This window comes from Polyodon spathula, chromosome 9 (assembly GCF_017654505.1).
Source record: "Polyodon spathula isolate WHYD16114869_AA chromosome 9, ASM1765450v1, whole genome shotgun sequence".
Lineage (NCBI taxonomy): Eukaryota > Metazoa > Chordata > Actinopteri > Acipenseriformes > Polyodontidae > Polyodon > Polyodon spathula.
Window position 1 is genome coordinate 15,593,976 of NC_054542.1, and position 17,998 is coordinate 15,611,973.

Sequence of the window (17,998 nt, forward strand, 5' to 3'; positions counted from 1 at the left end):
TCATACTACCAGTTTTTGGAGCTTGAAATGTTTGTCTAGGCATGAAATCCTCATACATACTGCACTAGTTGGTACAGTACCGTTGAACAAAAACAAGCACAGTAGAAAATAGATTTTAGTGTTCAGTGTCAAACAATAATGTGCTAAAATATTAATATATACAAAACAGATTGAAGTTTCAGCATAGTAGGTTGTAAAATTGTTTTCTCGTAAGATATGTTACAAATGACTCACTAAAAAGTGTTTTTTCCCCATTAAAACACGAGAGCTCAAAACAGTCATACCTAGGCAACTTATGTAAAAAAGCAAAGAAACACCATGGCTCGGAAAAAAAACCCTTTTATTCAAGTTTCTTCCATTTCAGCTAATTTGATTAGTATTTTTCCTATATCCAATCACAGTATTACATAGGATACATTTTAAAGCTAAACAAGCAAAACGTACCAAAGGTCCACACTATACTATTAATTACCTTTACACCATCTTCAGAGAGTCTACCAAGAGCAAAAGAACACACTGAATCCATTACGATAAAAAGCTTTATATATATATAAATCAACTAGTTCTACAGTGGCTCTCAAAAGTATTCACCCCCCTTGGACTTTTCCACATTTTATTGTGTTACTAGGAATCAAAACTGGATTTAATAAGGAGTTTTTACCACTGATCAAGACAAAAAAAGTCCATAATCTCAAAGTGAAAAATAAAATCTACAAATTGTTCTAAATTAATTACAAATATAAAACAGAAAATAATTGATTGCATTTGCACCCTTTGCTATGACACACCTAAATAAGCTCTGGTGCAACCAATTGTCTTTAGAAGTCAATTAGTTGAATGGAGTCCACCTGTGTGCAATTAAGGTGTTTCAGATGATTTCAGGTTAAATACACCTGTCTCTGGGAGGTCCCACAGTTGGTTAGTATATTTCCTAACAAAAACTACATCAGGAAGACAAGGAACATTCAAAGCAAATCCGGAATAAGGTTCTTCAAGAGCACCAATCAGGGGTAGGATATAAGAACATTTGCTAGGCACCGAATATCCCCCGGAGCACAGTAAAGTCCATTATTAAGAAATGGAGAGAATATGACACAACTGTGAATCTGTCTAGAACAGGCTGTCCTCAAAAACTGAGTATCCGGGTGAGAAGGGTACTAGTCAGGGAGGCCACCAAGAGGCCTATGGCAACTCTAAAGGAGTTACAGTCTTCCACAGCTGAGCTGGGAGACACTGTGCATACGGCAACAATAGCAAAACTAATAACAAAACTGGCTTTTATGGAAGAATGGCAAAAAGAAAGCCATTGTTGAAAAAAAATTCACATCAAATCTCATCTAGAGTTTGCTAGAAGACATGTAGGAGACTCTGAGACCAAGCGGAAGAAAATTCTATGGTCTGATGAGACCAAAATAAGAGCTTTTTGGCCTCAACGCTAAGCGCACATCATCCTGAGAACACCATCCCTACCATGAAGCATGTTGGTGGTTGCATCATGCTATGGGGATGCTTCTGTGTCCAGGCCTGGAAAGCTTGTGGATGCAGCAAAATACAGAGAAATCCTGGAGGAAAACCTGCTGAAGTCTGCAAGAGACCTGGGACTTGGGAGAAGCTTCATCTACAAGCAAGACATTGACCCCAAACATACAGCCAAAGCCACACTGGAGTGGCTTAAAAACAAAAAGGTCAATGTCCTGGAGTTGAAAATTGCGGTTCACCAAAGGTCCCCGTCCAACTTGATGGAGCTTGAGCAATTTTGCAAAGAAGAATGGGCAAAAATAGCAATGTCCAGATGTGCAAAGCTGGTAGAGACTTATCCAAATAGACTCATGGCTGTAATTGCTGCCAAAGGTGCCTCTACCAAATATTGACTCAAGGGGGTGAATACTTATGCAATCAATTATTTTCTGTTTTGTATTTGTAATTAATTTAGAACAATTTGTAGATTTTATTTTTCACTTTGACATTATGGACTTTGTGTTGAACAGAAGTAAAAACTCTTAATTAAATCCATTTTGATTCCATGTTGTAACACAAAATGTAGAAAAGTCCAAGGGGGGTGAATACTTTTGATAGCCACTGTATATAAATACGCTTAGATGATCCTGAGTGATCTTGATTATTTAATTTTGTACAATAAATGCAATATTACTGTGAAACCTAATAGCATTAAGTTCATTTTAAAATATGAATTAAGAATAAGAACTGTGTTGCATGGAATGACCAGGAAATGGAATTAAAAAGGGGTACACAATGTATGCTATCCAAGCTCTGTCAACAAAGGTTTTTTTGTAAAACAAAAAATAAAATTACAAATGATTATTAATGATCACTGGCAAGAAACATCTGAGGAAACTCTTACATAATGGGAAAAATGTATTAAGGTGTTACACTAAAACTCACTTTCTTTGTTTTGTTTGTAGAAGTTTATGGCCTCTAGTAAAAACAGTACATTGAGTTTTGGTAGAAATACCTTCTTAAAATCAGGCCCAATAACATCTAAAAGCTATTGCTTACAATATGTGGCATGAATCACATTCTTAAGTTGTGTGGGTAAGATCAGCACTCCAGATTAGCTGTGTACTGAGGGTTTTAGCATTGAAAAAATTGTGTAACGAATTTAACATGTAAAGAATTCCTGTCTGGGAATTACAAAAATAAAATCTACATTGAATCCACTCACTTGTAATGCGTGTTTGTAATTGGTGAGTGAGCAACTGGATTCTTGATCTATAGGATTTCTTGGTGGCGTCTTACTGTCAAACTAATTTTTGGAAGGCAAATCTATATGATAAATACAATATTCAGTGTTTGGAGATAGTTGTGATGCTTTATAGTAGTTCAAAGTAACATTACAGTTAAAATGTAAGGTTGAAGGTCATGCATACAACATAAGCATTAAAGTATGTATGGTATTTATTGAAAGTAGGCAGGAATTCAAGCATTTCCAAAGGACTGAATAAACTTACGGAGGCCTTCAGAATAGTGCTTTATATAGGTACATACAGAGATATATGACCATCTTTCTGTAGAAATCCTATCCCTCAGACTTAATTTACCAGTCATGTGGGGTCACTATCATTAAACAAAAAGTAGGAGAGAGATGCGTCAGAATATTATATAACCACACAATAAATGTCTCCAGTTACTATGGTGCGCTGCTGTAGAACATGCTGCATTCAAGTTATGTCTGCGCAGGTTACGCTATTATACTTGCGAGATAAATTTCTCCTACTGAACACAAAATACGACATTTGTGTGCTTTACATGCTTGTTAATTCTACATATGGCGGCTGCTGACATTAAGCGGCACAGGCAGTGATGATGTAGGTAGAAGTCTGATAAATGGTATTAGCCATGTACATACGTAACCATGGTAACTGGATAGACAGATATTAAAGAAAGAAAGAATATTACATTCAGCTTTTTTCAACAGGATGTTTTCAAAGACGTTCAGTTCTCAGTGTGCCTTTTCTCCTTTGAGGCAACGAAGTTGAGCATGTCGATAGCTGTAACAACTCCGAACACCATCTGTTTTTTGTCAGAAGATCCATCCACACGGTCTAGAAACAGAAAGGAAAGGAACCTATGATTAGAGAGAGAGCACTGCCAGGTGGGGGATCTGGAAACATCGTTCTGCTGCTTAAACAAATACCAACCAAATCTGCAATCATGAGTAAAGCTAAACAGTACACGTTCTGGGCTGTATTTTACATCTATTGAATTTTAGTTATATAACATTTTTGATTAGCTTCCAGATTTCAACAAATATTTTGAATATAGCTTCAAACTTTTGCATTCTGAAGACAGTTTTGTTGTTGTTCCTTGGTTCTAAGGAGACAAACTTCAAAGGTTTAAGGGTCAAACACTTAAATAAATGATGTACCTGGTTTCATAATACAAAATGCATTTTATGCAATTTTAATACAATAATTAAGCTGCTGGCAGCTGACAATAAAGCAGCATGGTCCAGTCCAAAATCAACCGCTCGTACTGTATGAGAACGAGTTACAACCCTGCAAACTGTGAAAGCAGGACACAAAAAATAGGTTGTCTTGCTGAAAGAATATCTTGTTTAAAAAATAATAACAATTATAACATAACAATTGTATTTAAACTATTTGCAATTATAACAAATATGTTGATCACAGTAAAAGTAAGGCTTTGGCAATCTGTTTTACGCTGATTAGATGGAGACCAAACAAGCTTTCACTCAAGTAATTGTAGCAAACATATTTTGTTTATGAATCCCATTTTGCACTTACTTTAGCAACAGAAAGGCCACACAAGCAGTGTTTAAAGAAAACCATGTGATAAAGCTATATTTTTCATTCAAAATAGACATCTGGTACAACACTAGGTTATTAAGGGTAATGAAGGATCCCAGGGTGTCCGCTTCAACAACATTACTGGGGAGTTGGTTCCAGACCCTCACAGTTCTCTGTGTAAAAAACTGCCTCCAATTTTCTGTTCTGAATGCTCCTTTGTCTAATCTCCATTTGTGACCCCTGATCCTTGTTTCTTTTTTCAGGTCAAAAAAGTCCCTTGGGTCAACATTGTCAATACCTTTTAGAATTTTGAATGCGTGAATCAGGGCGCCGTGTAGTCTTCTTTGTTAAAGACTGAATAGATTCAATTCTTTTAGCCTGTCTGCATATGACATGCCTTTTAAACCCAGAATAATTCTGGTTGTTGTTCTTTGCACTCTTTCTACAGCAGAGGTTTAGTAGCGAGGTGATCAGAACTGAACACAATACAAGGTCTTATTAATGCATTGTACAGTTTTAACATTACTTCCCTTGATTTAAATTCAACACTTTTCACAATATATCCGAGCATCTTGTTGGCCTTTTTTATAGCTTCCCCACATTGTCTAGACAAAGACATTTCTGAGGCCACGATTGTGTGTGGGACCTTTTACATGCTGGATATAATCTAAGGAATCAAGTAGCCTGATAAATTCCACAGAAGTAGAGTCGGATTCTTTATCAACGTGTAGGTTAAAATCACCCAGTAGAAGAATCCTATCATAATGGACTGTCAATGAAGATAGCAAGTCACTAAATTCAGAAAAAATAACGGGTTTGACTTAGGTTGTTGATAGATAATCACAACATGAACAGGTAGTGCACTAGTTAGTGTTAATGTTAGAAGTTCGAAAGATGAATAACCCGGGACAGTAACCTGATTAATTCTATGTTTACTAATACTAAAATAATAGCAATTCCACCTCGCCGCCCAGTAGAGCAAGCTTTCTGAAAAAAAGAATAGTAGTGGGGAGGCCTCAAATCAGCGAGACATTGTCACTAGGTCCAGCCAAGTTTCAGTTAAATATCAATCCCATAATCCTGAATAAAATCACTAATTAAGAGCCTTATTAGACAGAGACCTGACACTAAATAAGCATAAATGCAGACCAATCCCGTTTAGTGCAAGCGATTGGAGCAGGGATAATAGGAATTTGAGTAAGATTACTGTAACACACACCTCTATGATTACTCACTCGAAAGCGGGGGTGGCAGGAAGCTATAACCTCAGTCTTTATGGCTAAAATCACTGTCAATATATAGGGATGCCCTCATATATAGCTCCTAACCAACAAAGACCTAAAACTGCAGGAAGCCTGCTGTCAGAGCTTCACAATGGTACTGCAAGCAGAGTGGCAACGAAACACTGCGGGAAGGACTGCGAATAGTCGGACCAGAAGTAGAGCTGAGCGCAGCGACTACTAGTGAATTGGCAAAAGGTAACCTAATTCAGGTTCTCACAGTCTTTACGTTAAACAGCCATTTGGTTATGGTTACATTTCGTACTTGATAGGGAACCGGGTAGAAACATGGCAAATGAAATTCAATGGCTGGGTTTACATGCACTTGAAAATCGACTCTACAGTCATAACTGTGTCACGCGAACACATTGTGAAACAGCAAAAAAACATCCTTTGGTGAGCGCAACTTTAACGGCAGGGTCAATCGCTTTCTCATGATAAAAATAGTTGTAAAAACCCATGTAAACCAGAGCCCATGTAAACCAGAACAGGAATCATGCTTGTGTCACGAAATTTCAGCAGTCAAGATTCCGTTAAATGGTGGAATCTCACGTTATTCCTCAACAAAGCCGTACCAAACCACACAAACAGACAAGAAAGAACGCAAAAGACACTGCAGTGTAAATCTCTAGTGTAGCCTATTTTTAATGTTTGTATAAATGCATGTTGTAAAGCACAACTAACCAAACTTTTAGCCTTGTATTATTGTTATTAGCAGTAGTAGTAGTCATATTTTCTTTCTATAATTCTTTTAAGATGTCCCAGGAACAACAGAGCACCACCTCTTCTTCCACCGCACAGAACTGGAATGAACTGTTAGCATCAACTGGCATACTGTGCAATATGTAAAGGATATATTTAACAAACAACATATGGTGGATTTGGACGAGGGTAAGGTACCTGACCTCGGCACAAAGGAAGCACCACCCTTCCTCGTCTAGACAGGCAAGGCAGACGTTCGGCGTAGCGGAGACGCAGTGCTGTTTCCTCCAGCCACTTCTTCCCATTTTTGTTATTTTTATTTTATTTTTTTTTTTTCAAACAAAACAAACTCCTTTTTAGAAATAAAATCCCAGTATTCCTGGTCTGACGCTTGGAGGCCTGTTATCCCACGATGACACCAACTGTGAACAGGGTGGCTGTAGAGGTGATGTCAGACCAGAAACACAAAACCAAAACAAAGCAATGAATGGTGGGGCAAACTGTAATGCTACGGCGCTCAGCGTTTCGTTAAATAATAAGCTGAAGATTTAAACAAAATGAAACACTCAAACAAACGGGCTCTTTAGCCAAACAAATAACAAATAAGTACTGTGCTGGTGTTTAAGCCAGCATGCTTAGCAAGTGCTATATTTCAATTTCAGTAATTTTACCTCCTCTCCACACACCTTCTCCCTGAGTGCATACAACTGCAGGCTTTTATACAGATGACCATCTCCCGATTAACAACAATTAATCAATGAATTAACTCGGGAGATGGTCACCTTCTACACAAGGTTTTAACCCCGTTCATATGACTATTATGAGACTGGCTTTTCGCCGGTCTCACACAACAAATAACAACATCGCATGGCTTTAGTCTGTCCGCACAACAAATACAATATGAAATATATATATATATATATATATATATATATATATATATATATATATATATATATATATATACACACACACACACTGTACCAGTCAAAAGTTTGAGTACACTTGCTGGAAACTTTTTTTTTTCATAACTGACAATGTTTTACGTCTATACGTTTTTGTAAATACTTGAAAATTAATACACATGTAAAACTATACAAAACAATAGGAGTATCAAAGCAATGTTCAAGAAAATTGAAAATTGTCTCTGAATCTTGGATTCCTCAAAATAGCCACCCTTTGCCTTAATAACAGCCTCACAGACACAAGGCATTCAGTTAACAAGTTTCAGCAGGAAATCACCCGACATGTCTTCCCAGCTCTTCTGCAGCAATTTCCAGAGATGTAGGGCACTTGTGGGTCACAGAAAAGTCAAAGCAAAGCTACCCACAAGTGCCCTACATCTCTGGAAATTGCTGCAGAAGAGCTGGGAAGACATGTCGGGTTGAATGAACTTGTTCTCTGATTCGGCAGTCACCCTTGGCCTGCCTGACCTTGTTCGGTCCTCATGAATGCCAGTTTCTTCAAATTGTTTGATGGTCTTGACCACAGCAGTTACAGACACTTGCAAAAGTTCTTGCAATTTGTCTTAAAGACTGACCTTCATTTCTTAAAGTAATTACAGACTGTCTTTTTTCTTTGTTTAACTGAGCGTATTTTGCCATTTTCTGCTCCCTTACATTTAGGAATGACAAACTTGTGCCTATGCGCTACCTATATTTATAGTAATCATGGACCCTCACCTGTTAACAATAATTGGTGACAAAAGGTTAGGGTTAGGGTTAGGGTTAGGTAACATGCTAGTTAACTCTGAGAATATCTAACAAATACACATTTATACTTAGGCCAGTGTTCTAACACCATGTTATACACATTTCAGACTAACTGACTTGGGCTTCAGACTGAAATCCCCTTGCTTTGGGTGACCATTTTATTGAAAATTGGCAAATCTAAAAATTAAATGTTTTAATGCAATTCACTTGTGATTATCAGCTTATATAAGTACACATATCATATAATGAAATATGAAGTGTTTATAGACAAGTTTATACAGTTAAGCATAGATAATCATGAAAAACCGGTTTCAAGCAGGTGTACTCAAACTTTTCACTGGTACTGTACTGTATCATATATATATATATATATATATATATATATAATTATAATATATATATATATATATATATATATATATATATATTATATATATATATCATATACATATACATATATATATACATATATATATATATATATATATATAGGCCCCTCACTAGGTCCAGCCTACATTTTTTTTTTGGCATTTCTATAATCTAATAGAGGCCATTTTGATGGAAATAGAAATGGACCTGGTAGAGGCCCATTTTGATGGAATTCCGCCCTTTCACACCCATGATGTAAATGCTTTGGAAATTGCACGTAGGGGTAGGTCAGTTTATTTAACTAGCCGGAATACCTTAAAATTGACGAACGACTAAATCAGGATTTACCACATCACATGGTTTATGTGTCAAACTAAAGTCTGAGCATAACGCTAGACAGTACTAAATACTTAAACATCTGTCATGTATTTAATTTGTAATATATATATATATAGATATATATATATATATATATATATATATATATATATATATATATATATATATATATATATATATATATAATTTTATATATAAAAAACAGGCTAACCAAACAGTGGGTAATAAAAGTGTTAAAAACTTCCAGTCAGAGGTATCAGGAATGGACAGTGTACATTAGATTAGTATATCTGATTAGCTTACTGGTACTTTCTTTGACCACTAGTGCGGTCAGCACTAGGGTTATCTTTCCTAGACCTGTACACAGCTCTGTAGTGTTGAAAGATAATATAATGTTGTGACAAGGAACCCTGTCGCTGGTTCCTGCGCAAGTGTGTGCAGCTGAGACGTGTTGCTGGGCAACCGATTGGGCAGTTTGGCTCACCCAGTGCCGAGTGGATCGGGAGGTTTGGATTGGCTGCGGGGCGGGCCCTGGAATGCTGCGCGGAGTTAAGAAAGTGTTAGCACCACAGTTCGAGGCTATTGCAAAGCCACTGCCACACAGACAGACACTGGGCGAAAGCCTGTTTATTTACATCAAGGAGGTGAGTGTCCGCTTTGCATGAACTACTACACAGAACCCCTTGACTGCAGGGAGGTGCCTGTGAAGGCTGCTCCACCAGGACCGTAACAACGACCTGGAGTCGCGGGCAGACAGGGACTTTGGAAGCAACAGTAGTAGGTCAGTTTAGGGGATGGTGATCCCAAAACAGTATAGACAGGGTTACCGTTTAGTAAGTCTAGCATTCACCACTTTGCGTGGGAAACTTATTTTTTAGCTTTGTTTTATTTTCTTCATTAAAATGTGAAACTAGTGCTACCATTGCTGGTACCCTAGTGTCAGCACCTTAATTAAATCTGTGTGCCTGTGCAGCGTGTCAACACCAATGCTCTGTGCCTGCCACATGTAACACATCACCCTGTTACAGATGTCAATAACTAACTTACAGTAAATTAGTAGAACTGTATAATATACATTTAAAGAGCATGCTAAATTGTGTATTTTAAAGAGACGCAGTGTACCCAGATGTCTGTTAAATTTCACTATTTCATAATTTAGCCTTCATAGTTTAGGTCACTGTAGCTCTACACAGCTACATTTTCAGCAAGTATTAAACAGGTATACAAACTGCTATTAAAAGACGTGTTAGTATAAGGCAGATGAATTAACATTTGTTAGCATCATGCAAAGGAGTTATTCAACTTTTAGTTTCAGGCCACAGAGAGTTAGAGAGCTTGTAGCTTATCTTACTGGACCATCACTTTTTATAGTTCATCTGTGTGTTTACTGAACACTACTCAGATTGGAAATTACCTGAAGTGAATGGACTAAACCTTCCTGCGCAATGAACATATTTTTCTTTTTTATTTAGAATGATTCTGATGACAAGTAATTAAGCTTAAAAGAAAGAAGAGAAAGTTAGACCATTTGCCAGTGACTGATACTGGCTGCAAAGTTGATGGCCAGAGGGTTTGGACACCCCTGCTTTACTGCACATAATATCATGCAAGACAATCTGGCTTTCATCATGTGTCAGATGCAACTTTTACAAAATTAATATTAATATCATAACATTGTGTTAGGTACAATTGGTTTTACGTATATTGTTAACAAACACATTTTACATGCAGATAACAAAAACAAATAAAAAATGCAACCCACAATTTGTAAACAAGTAGATTGTGCAGAAAGAACAGGAAGACAAAAACATGTACCCCAACTATAACACACGAGTTCAGCCAAACCAAACAGTTCTTGTTTGACAATATGCAGTGTAAAGTACATTTTCAAAGTTACAACAAAAGGATGATACACTGTTGACAGGGCTATATTTTTTTGCAGCAAGATTACGTTTTCATGAATTTCTGCAGCATTAGAATTGCATTTTAAAACTATTTAAGCAATTCTTGCAGATTAATGGCTAGCTGGAAAAGGGGTCATCATTTCAATAGAAGCGGCATTAAATGAAAACAAAAAAATAAAACCTCTCTACCATTAATACTTTGTTCTTTTCAAGCATTTCTTGAGACCTGTGCAGTAACCAATTAGATTATTTGTTTTAGTTTTGAACAGGTCACTTCCAAAGCTGTTTCCAGATTTGTTAATGCTGGTATTGTACTTTGGTGACTTTTACTTGGGTGAGCCATAAATAGGTCAGCAAATTAGAGGCTAGAACTCCTACGAACATTTTTACAGAACACCGGGAGAATGTACAGAATTATGACTTAACCTCTGTCTGAATCTATTCTCTTAGATCAGTGTTTGTAAAACGTTAAATAAAGATTTTATTAGAACCAAACAAAAAAGTGCATTTCTTACCATGGCACAGTAGGAACATAACCTGTATTTGCGTGACTGTAAAAAGGTATCTTACTGCAGTATAACTAACAGAATTAGACCCTCAAAAAAAGCTATGAGCTGCTGCTTTTAGTTGCATATTTAGGGTGGCTAAACTCTTGTGTGTTTGACACAGGATAACCCCAAAAAGTATAGTAAAAAAAAATACATTTAGTATTGTTTTCCCAAAGGAAATGTAAGGGCATGCAAAATACAATAAACAATAGAAGTTTTAAAAACACCAACTTCCTCAACATCATTTAAAAAATGCCCTAACCCCCATACCCTCTACATAAGACACAATTCTATATTTAATGATTTTCTCATACCTTTTAAATAATATTGTTGCCTTTCTGATTTGCTGACAGACTGTTCAACCTCACCTGGAATTCACAAGTACAATGTCAGTCATCCTAGGTACAAAAATTAAACTTTCAATTAACAAACCAATTTTATCTCCTCAACACAGATGATATTTTCAACAGAAATAGCATCAAGTAAGCAGGTACTAAAACAGCATCTGTGCTAAGCCTGGTCTAGTTCAAGGCCAAGCTTGGACTGCGTACATGTTTCAGAGAATAAAGCGCTACGACAGGCAAAATATTTTTTCTATATATTTTTTCAATATTTCTTCTCTGAGAAATAGAATTAACCTCAAACAAAACAAAACACATCTTGTTTATTGGGCAATGAACTGCTATTTCTTACAACAAATAAACAAATCCAGCTATTAAAACACTCAATAGTGCTCAATTTAGATATACAGTGGCTTGCGAAAGTATTGACCCCCCTTGGCATTTTTTCTATTTTGTTGCCTTACAACCTGGAATTAAAATTGATTTTTATTTGGATTTCATGTAATGGACATACACAAAATAGTCCAAATTGGTGAAGTGAAATGAAAAAAATAACTTGTTTCAAAAAATTCTAAAAAATAAATAACAGAAAAGTGGTGCGTGCATATGTATTCACCCCCTTTGCTATTAAGCCTCTAAATAAGATCTGGTGCAACCAATTACCTTCAGAAAATCACATAATTAGTTAAATAAAGTCCACCTGTGTGCAATCTAAGTGTCACATGATCTGTCACATGATTTCAGTATATATACACCTGTTCTGAAAGGCCCCAGAGTCTGCAACACCACTAAGCAAGGGGCACCACCAAGCAAGCGGCACCATGAAGACCAAGGAGCTCTCCAAACAGGTCAGGGACAAAGTTGTGGAGAAGTACAGATCAGGGTTGGGTTATAAAAAAATATACGAAACTTTGAACATCCCACGGAGAACCATTAAATCCATTATTAAAAAATGGAAAGAATATGGCACCACAACAAACCTGGCAAGAGAGGGCCGCCCACCAAAACTCATGGACCAGGCAAGGAGGGCATTAATCAGAGAGGCAGCAAAGAGACCAAAGATAACCCTGAAGGAGCTGCAAAGCTCCACAGCGGAGATTGGAGTATCTGTCCATAGGACCACTTTAAGCCGTACACTCCACAGAGCTGGGCTTTACGGAAGAGTGGCCAGAAAAAAGCCATTGCTTAAAGAACAAAATAAGCAAACACGTTTGGTGTTCGCCAAAAGGCATGTGGGAGACTCCCCAAACATATGGAAGAAGGTACTCTGGTCAGATGAGACTAAAATTGAGCTTTCTGGCCATCAAGGAAAACACTATGTCTGGCGCAAACCCAACACCTCTCATCACCCTGAGAACACCATCCCCACAGTGAAGCATGGTGGTGGCAGCATCATGCTGTGGGGATGTTTTTCATCGGCAGGGACTGGGAAACTGGTCAGAATTGAAGGAATGATGGATGGCGCTAAATACAGGGAACTTCTTAAGAACATAAGAACATAAGAAAGTTTACAAACGAGAGGAGGCCATTCGGCCCATCTTGCTCGTTTGGTTGTTAGTAGCTTATTGATCCCAAAATCTCATCAAGCAGCTTCTTGAAGGATCCCAGGGTGTCAGCTTCAACAACATTACTGGGGAGTTGATTCCAGACCCTCACAATTCTCTGTGTAAAAAAGTGTCTCCTATTTTCTGTTCTGAATGCCCCTTTTTCTAAACTCCATTTGTGACCCCTGGTCCTTGTTTCTTTTTTCAGGCTGAAAAAGTCCCTTGCGTCGACACTGTCAATACCTTTTAGAATTTTGAATGCTTGAATTAGGTCGCCACGTAGTCTTCTTTGTTCAAGACTGAACAGATTCAATTTTTTTAGCCTGTCTGCATATGACATGCCTTTTAAGCCCGGAATAATTCTGGTCGCTCTTCTTTGCACTCTTTCTAGAGCAGCAATATCTTTTTTATAGCGAGGTGACCAGAACTGCACACAATATTCAAGATGAGGTCTTACTAGTGCATTGTACAGTTTTAACATTACTTCCCTTGATTTAAATTCAACACTTTTCACAATGTATCCGAGCATCTTGTTAGCCTTTTTTTTATAGCTTCCCCACATTGTCTAGATGAAGACATTTCTGAGTCAACAAAAACTCCTAGGTCTTTTTCATAGATTCCTTCTCCAATTTCAATATCTCCCATATGATATTTATAATGTACATTTTTATTTCCTGCGTGCAGTACCTTACACTTTTCTCTATTAAATGTCATTTGCCATGTATCTGCCCAGTTCTGAATCTTGTCTAGATCATTTTGAATGACCTTTGCTGCTGCAACAGTGTTTGCCACTCCTCCTACTTTTGTGTCGTCTGCAAATTTAACAAGTTTGCTTACTATACCAGAATCTAAATCATTAATGTAGATTAGGAATAGCAGAGGACCTAATACTGATCCCTGTGGTACACCACTGGTTACCACACTCCATTCTGAGGTTTTTCCTCTAATCAGTACTTTCTGTTTTCTACATGTTAACCACTCCCTAATCCATGTACATGTGTTTCCTTGAATCCCTACTGCGTTCAGTTTGAGAATTAATCTTTTGTGCGGGACTTTGTCAAAAGCTTTCTGGAAATCTAAATAAACCATGTCATATGCTTTGCAATTATCCATTATCGATGTTGCATCCTCAAAAAAATCAAGCAAGTTAGTTAGGCACGATCTCCCTTTCCTAAAACCATGCTGACTGTCTCCCAGGACCCTGTTACCATATAGGTAATTTTCCATTTTGGATCTTATTATAGTTTCCATAAGTTTGCATATAATAGAAGTCAGGCTTACTGGTCTGTAGTTACCTGGTTCAGTTTTGTTTCCCTTTTTGTGGATCGGTATTACGTTTGCAATTTTCCAGTCTGTCGGTACCACCCCTGTGTCAAGAGACTGCTGCATGATCTTGGTTAGCGGTTTGTAAATTACTTCTTTCATTTCTTTGAGTACTACTGGGAGGATCTCATCCGGCCCAGGGGATTTGTTTATTTTAAGAGCTCCTAGTCCCTTTAACACTTCTGCCTCAGTTATGCTAAAGTTATTTAAAACTGGATAGGAACTGGATGACATGTGGGGCATGTTGTCAGTATCTTCCTTTGTAAAAACTTGTGAAAAGTAATCATTTAACATATTTGCTATTTTTTTTTCTTCCTCTACGATTTTGCCATTTGTATCTCTTAAACATTTAATCTCCTCTTTGAATGTTCTCTTGCTGTTGTAATATTGGAAAAACATTTTGGAATTGGTTTTAGCTCCCTTAGCAATGTTCATTTCTATTTCTCTCTTGGCCTTTCTAACTTCCTTTTTGACTTGCATTTGCAGTTCTGTGTACTCTTTCTGTGTACTTTCTTTTTGGTCCTTTTTTAATGCTCTGTAAAGTGCCTTTTTTCGCTGAATATTTTTTTTAATTGATCTATTAAACCATTTTGGCAATTTAGTTTTACATTTAGATTTGTCTACTTTAGGGATATAATTGTTTTGCGCCTCTAGTACTACGTTTTTGAAGAACAACCATCCTTCTTCTGTGGGTGTTTTCTCTATTTTACTCCAATCTACTTCTGTTAGTCTCTGTTTCATGCCTTCATAGTTTGCTTTTCTAAAATTGTAAACCTTAGCTTTAGTCTTTACTTTTGAGGATTTAAAAAACACTTCAAATGAGACCATGTTGTGGTCTGAGTTTGCCAGTGGTTCTCTGACCTCTGTTTTAGTTATTCTATCTTCGTTATTTGAAAAGACTAAATCAAGGCATGCCTCCCCTCTAGTCGGTGCCTTCACAAATTGTGTTAGGAAGCAGTCATTTGTCATTTCCACCATTTCTATTTCATCCTTCGCGCTACCCACCGGGTTTTCCCATTTTATTTGGGGGAAGTTGAAATCCCCCATTAGTATGGCTTCTCCTTTGCTACACACATTTCTAATGTCATTGTATAACAGATTATTGTGCTCACCGTCTGAATCTGGCGGTCTATAGCATGCTCCTATTATTATGCCTTTTGAATTTTTGTCTGTTATTCTGACCCATATTGATTCGGTTTTATTTTCTTTGTCCAGGTTTAACACCTGGGCTTCAAGACTGTTTCTTATGTATAGCGCTACCCCTCCTCCTCTTCTGTCCTGCCTGTCTTTCCTATACAGTGTATACCCACAAATATTATATTCGTCCCCATCACTCTCAGATAACCACGTTTCTGTAACACCTATCACATCATAGTTACCTGTTAGTGCAGTAGCTTCAAGTTCTAGAATTTTGTTTCTGATACTTCTAGCATTTAGATAAATACATTTAATGGTTGTCTTACCTGAGTTGTTGTTCTTGTTTTGATGCGGTCTCCCTTCTGTTTTTTTGTTGATTTCTCCCCCCTTCCTTTCTAGTTTAAATGCTTCCGAACCTGCTCGAGGATCTTTTCTCCAAGTAGACTAGTTCCCTTGTTATTTAAATGCAGTCCATCCCGTCTATACAGATAGTCCTCGTTGTAGAAAGTGGTCCAATGATCAAGATAGGTGAAGCCTTCCCGTGTGCACCACGTCTTCAACCATTGGTTTTGATTTATTATTTCCAGCTGTCCATATGGTCCTTTGCAAGGTGCGGGTAGTATACCAGAAAATACCACAGTTTTGGTTTTCTCTTTTAATTTCCTTCCTAGCTCTCTGAATTTGTTTTGCAGGGATTTTGGTCTGTCTCTTCCAATGTTGTTTGTACCGATGTGGACGACTACTACCGGGTCGTCTCCTGTTCGTTCTAGGAGCCTGTCCACGTTTTCAGTGATGTGCTTGACCGAGGCTCCCGGAAGGCAGCACACTGTTGTAGTAAGGGGGTCCAAACTGCGAACTGAACTTGCTGTGTTTCTCAATATGGAGTCCCCAACAATCATGACCTCCCTTCTTTTTGCTGTCTGGTCACCACTGTCAATGGGGTCCTGGATGTTGTTCCTTTCATTCTCTTGTTGTTGGTTCTGCTCATCACAATTCTGAAGTGACTCAAATCTGTTGGTTGTTTTGATTTCTGGTGGTTGTGTTTGACGAAGTTTCTTTTTTTCCCTGCTTCTGCCTACCTGAACCCAGCTGTTCTGACCTTCTATCTCCCTGGTGGCTTTCAGTCTGTTAGGGGTGATGCAGACTTCCATGAATTGTGGGTGTGCCAGTTCCTCAAGATCTTGTTGCTGTCTCACTTCTTCCAGCTCCATTTCTAGCATGCTTACTAGTTTATGCAAATCCTGGATCGCGCGGCACTTTACGCACACTTGGTTTAGCTCCGCTGGGTTTTCTCGGATTTCCCACATCAAGCAGGTGTCACAGATTACTGGCTTGAAGACCATGTTGAGGGTTTTTTTTTTTTTGAAGTTTAGTTTCTTCTGCAGCCGTCAACCTGCTTTCAAACTGCTTCGAAACTGCTCTGTACTTTTCCATGCTGTACTTCTCCCACTCGCTGTCGCTTCCACTCGCTGTCGCTGGGAAGACTGCCTCGTTTAACTGCGTTGTTCTGCTGTGCTGTCGGCTCCTCCCCTCGCCCGTGTCTCAAAACGGCGCTGAATTTGAATCAGCTGCTCCGAGTTTCAGCTTGTTTGTTATCAGAAAAACACACGCGGCTGTGTTTCCCCAATGTCCTCTGTTTTCTGATTAAAGCAATTCAAGATGCAATTTCTCCTTTCTGCTTCGAAACTGCTCTGTACTTTTCCACGCTGTACTTCTCCCACTCGCTGTCGCTGGGAAGACTGCCTCGTTTAACTGCGTTGTTCTGCTGTGCTGTCGGCTCCTCCCCTCGCCCGTGTCTCAAAACGGCGCTGAATTTGAATCAGCTGCTCCGAGTTTCAGCTTGTTTGTTATCAGAAAAACACACGCGGCTGTGTTTCCCCAATGTCCTCTGTTTTCTGATTAAAGCAATTCAAGATGCAATTTCTCCTTTCTGCTTCGAAACTGCTCTGTACTTTTCCACGCTGTACTTCTCCCACTCGCTGTCGCTTCCACTCGCTGTCGCTGGGAAGACTGCCTCGTTTTTTTGAAGTTTAGTTTCTTGAGGGAAACCTGTTTCAGTCTTCCAGAGATTTGAGACAGGGACGGCGGTTCATCTTCCAGCAGGACAATGACCCTAAGCATACTGCTAAAGCAACACTCGAGTGGTTTAAGGGGAAACATTTAAATGTCTTGGAATGGCCTAGTCAAAGCCCAGACCTCAATCCAATTGAGAATCTGTGGTATGACTTAAAGATTGCTGTACAGCAGCGGAACCCATCCAACTTGAAGGAGCTGGAGCAGTTTTGCCTTGAAGAATGGGCAAAGATCCCAGTGGCTAGATGTGCCAAGCTTATAGATACATACCCCAAGAGACTTGCAGCTGTAATTGCTGCAAAAGGTGGCTCTACAAAGTACTGACTTTGGGGGTGTGAATACTTATGCATGCTCAAGTTTTCTGTTTTTTTGTCTTATTTCTTGTTTGTTTCACAATAAAGATATTTTGCATCTTCAACGTGGTAGGCATGTTGTGTAAATCAAATGATACAGACACC

The 17,998-nt window shown here is 38.2% G+C and overlaps 1 protein-coding gene across 1 annotated transcript in view; it reads right to left on the reverse strand.

The window, feature by feature from the left end:
* Positions 1-2,976: 2,976 nt before the first annotated feature.
* LOC121320429 (cystathionine beta-synthase-like protein) overlaps positions 2,977-17,998 on the reverse strand; it is a 118,331-nt gene continuing 103,309 nt past the window's right edge. The window contains exons 16-17 of the mRNA XM_041258757.1: positions 11,437-11,490; positions 2,977-3,563 (exon numbers count right to left, since the gene is read on the reverse strand). Of these exons, the coding sequence (XP_041114691.1) occupies positions 3,454-3,563; positions 11,437-11,490 (164 nt within the window). The 3' untranslated portion in view covers positions 2,977-3,453. The remainder of the gene's footprint in view (positions 3,564-11,436; positions 11,491-17,998) is intronic.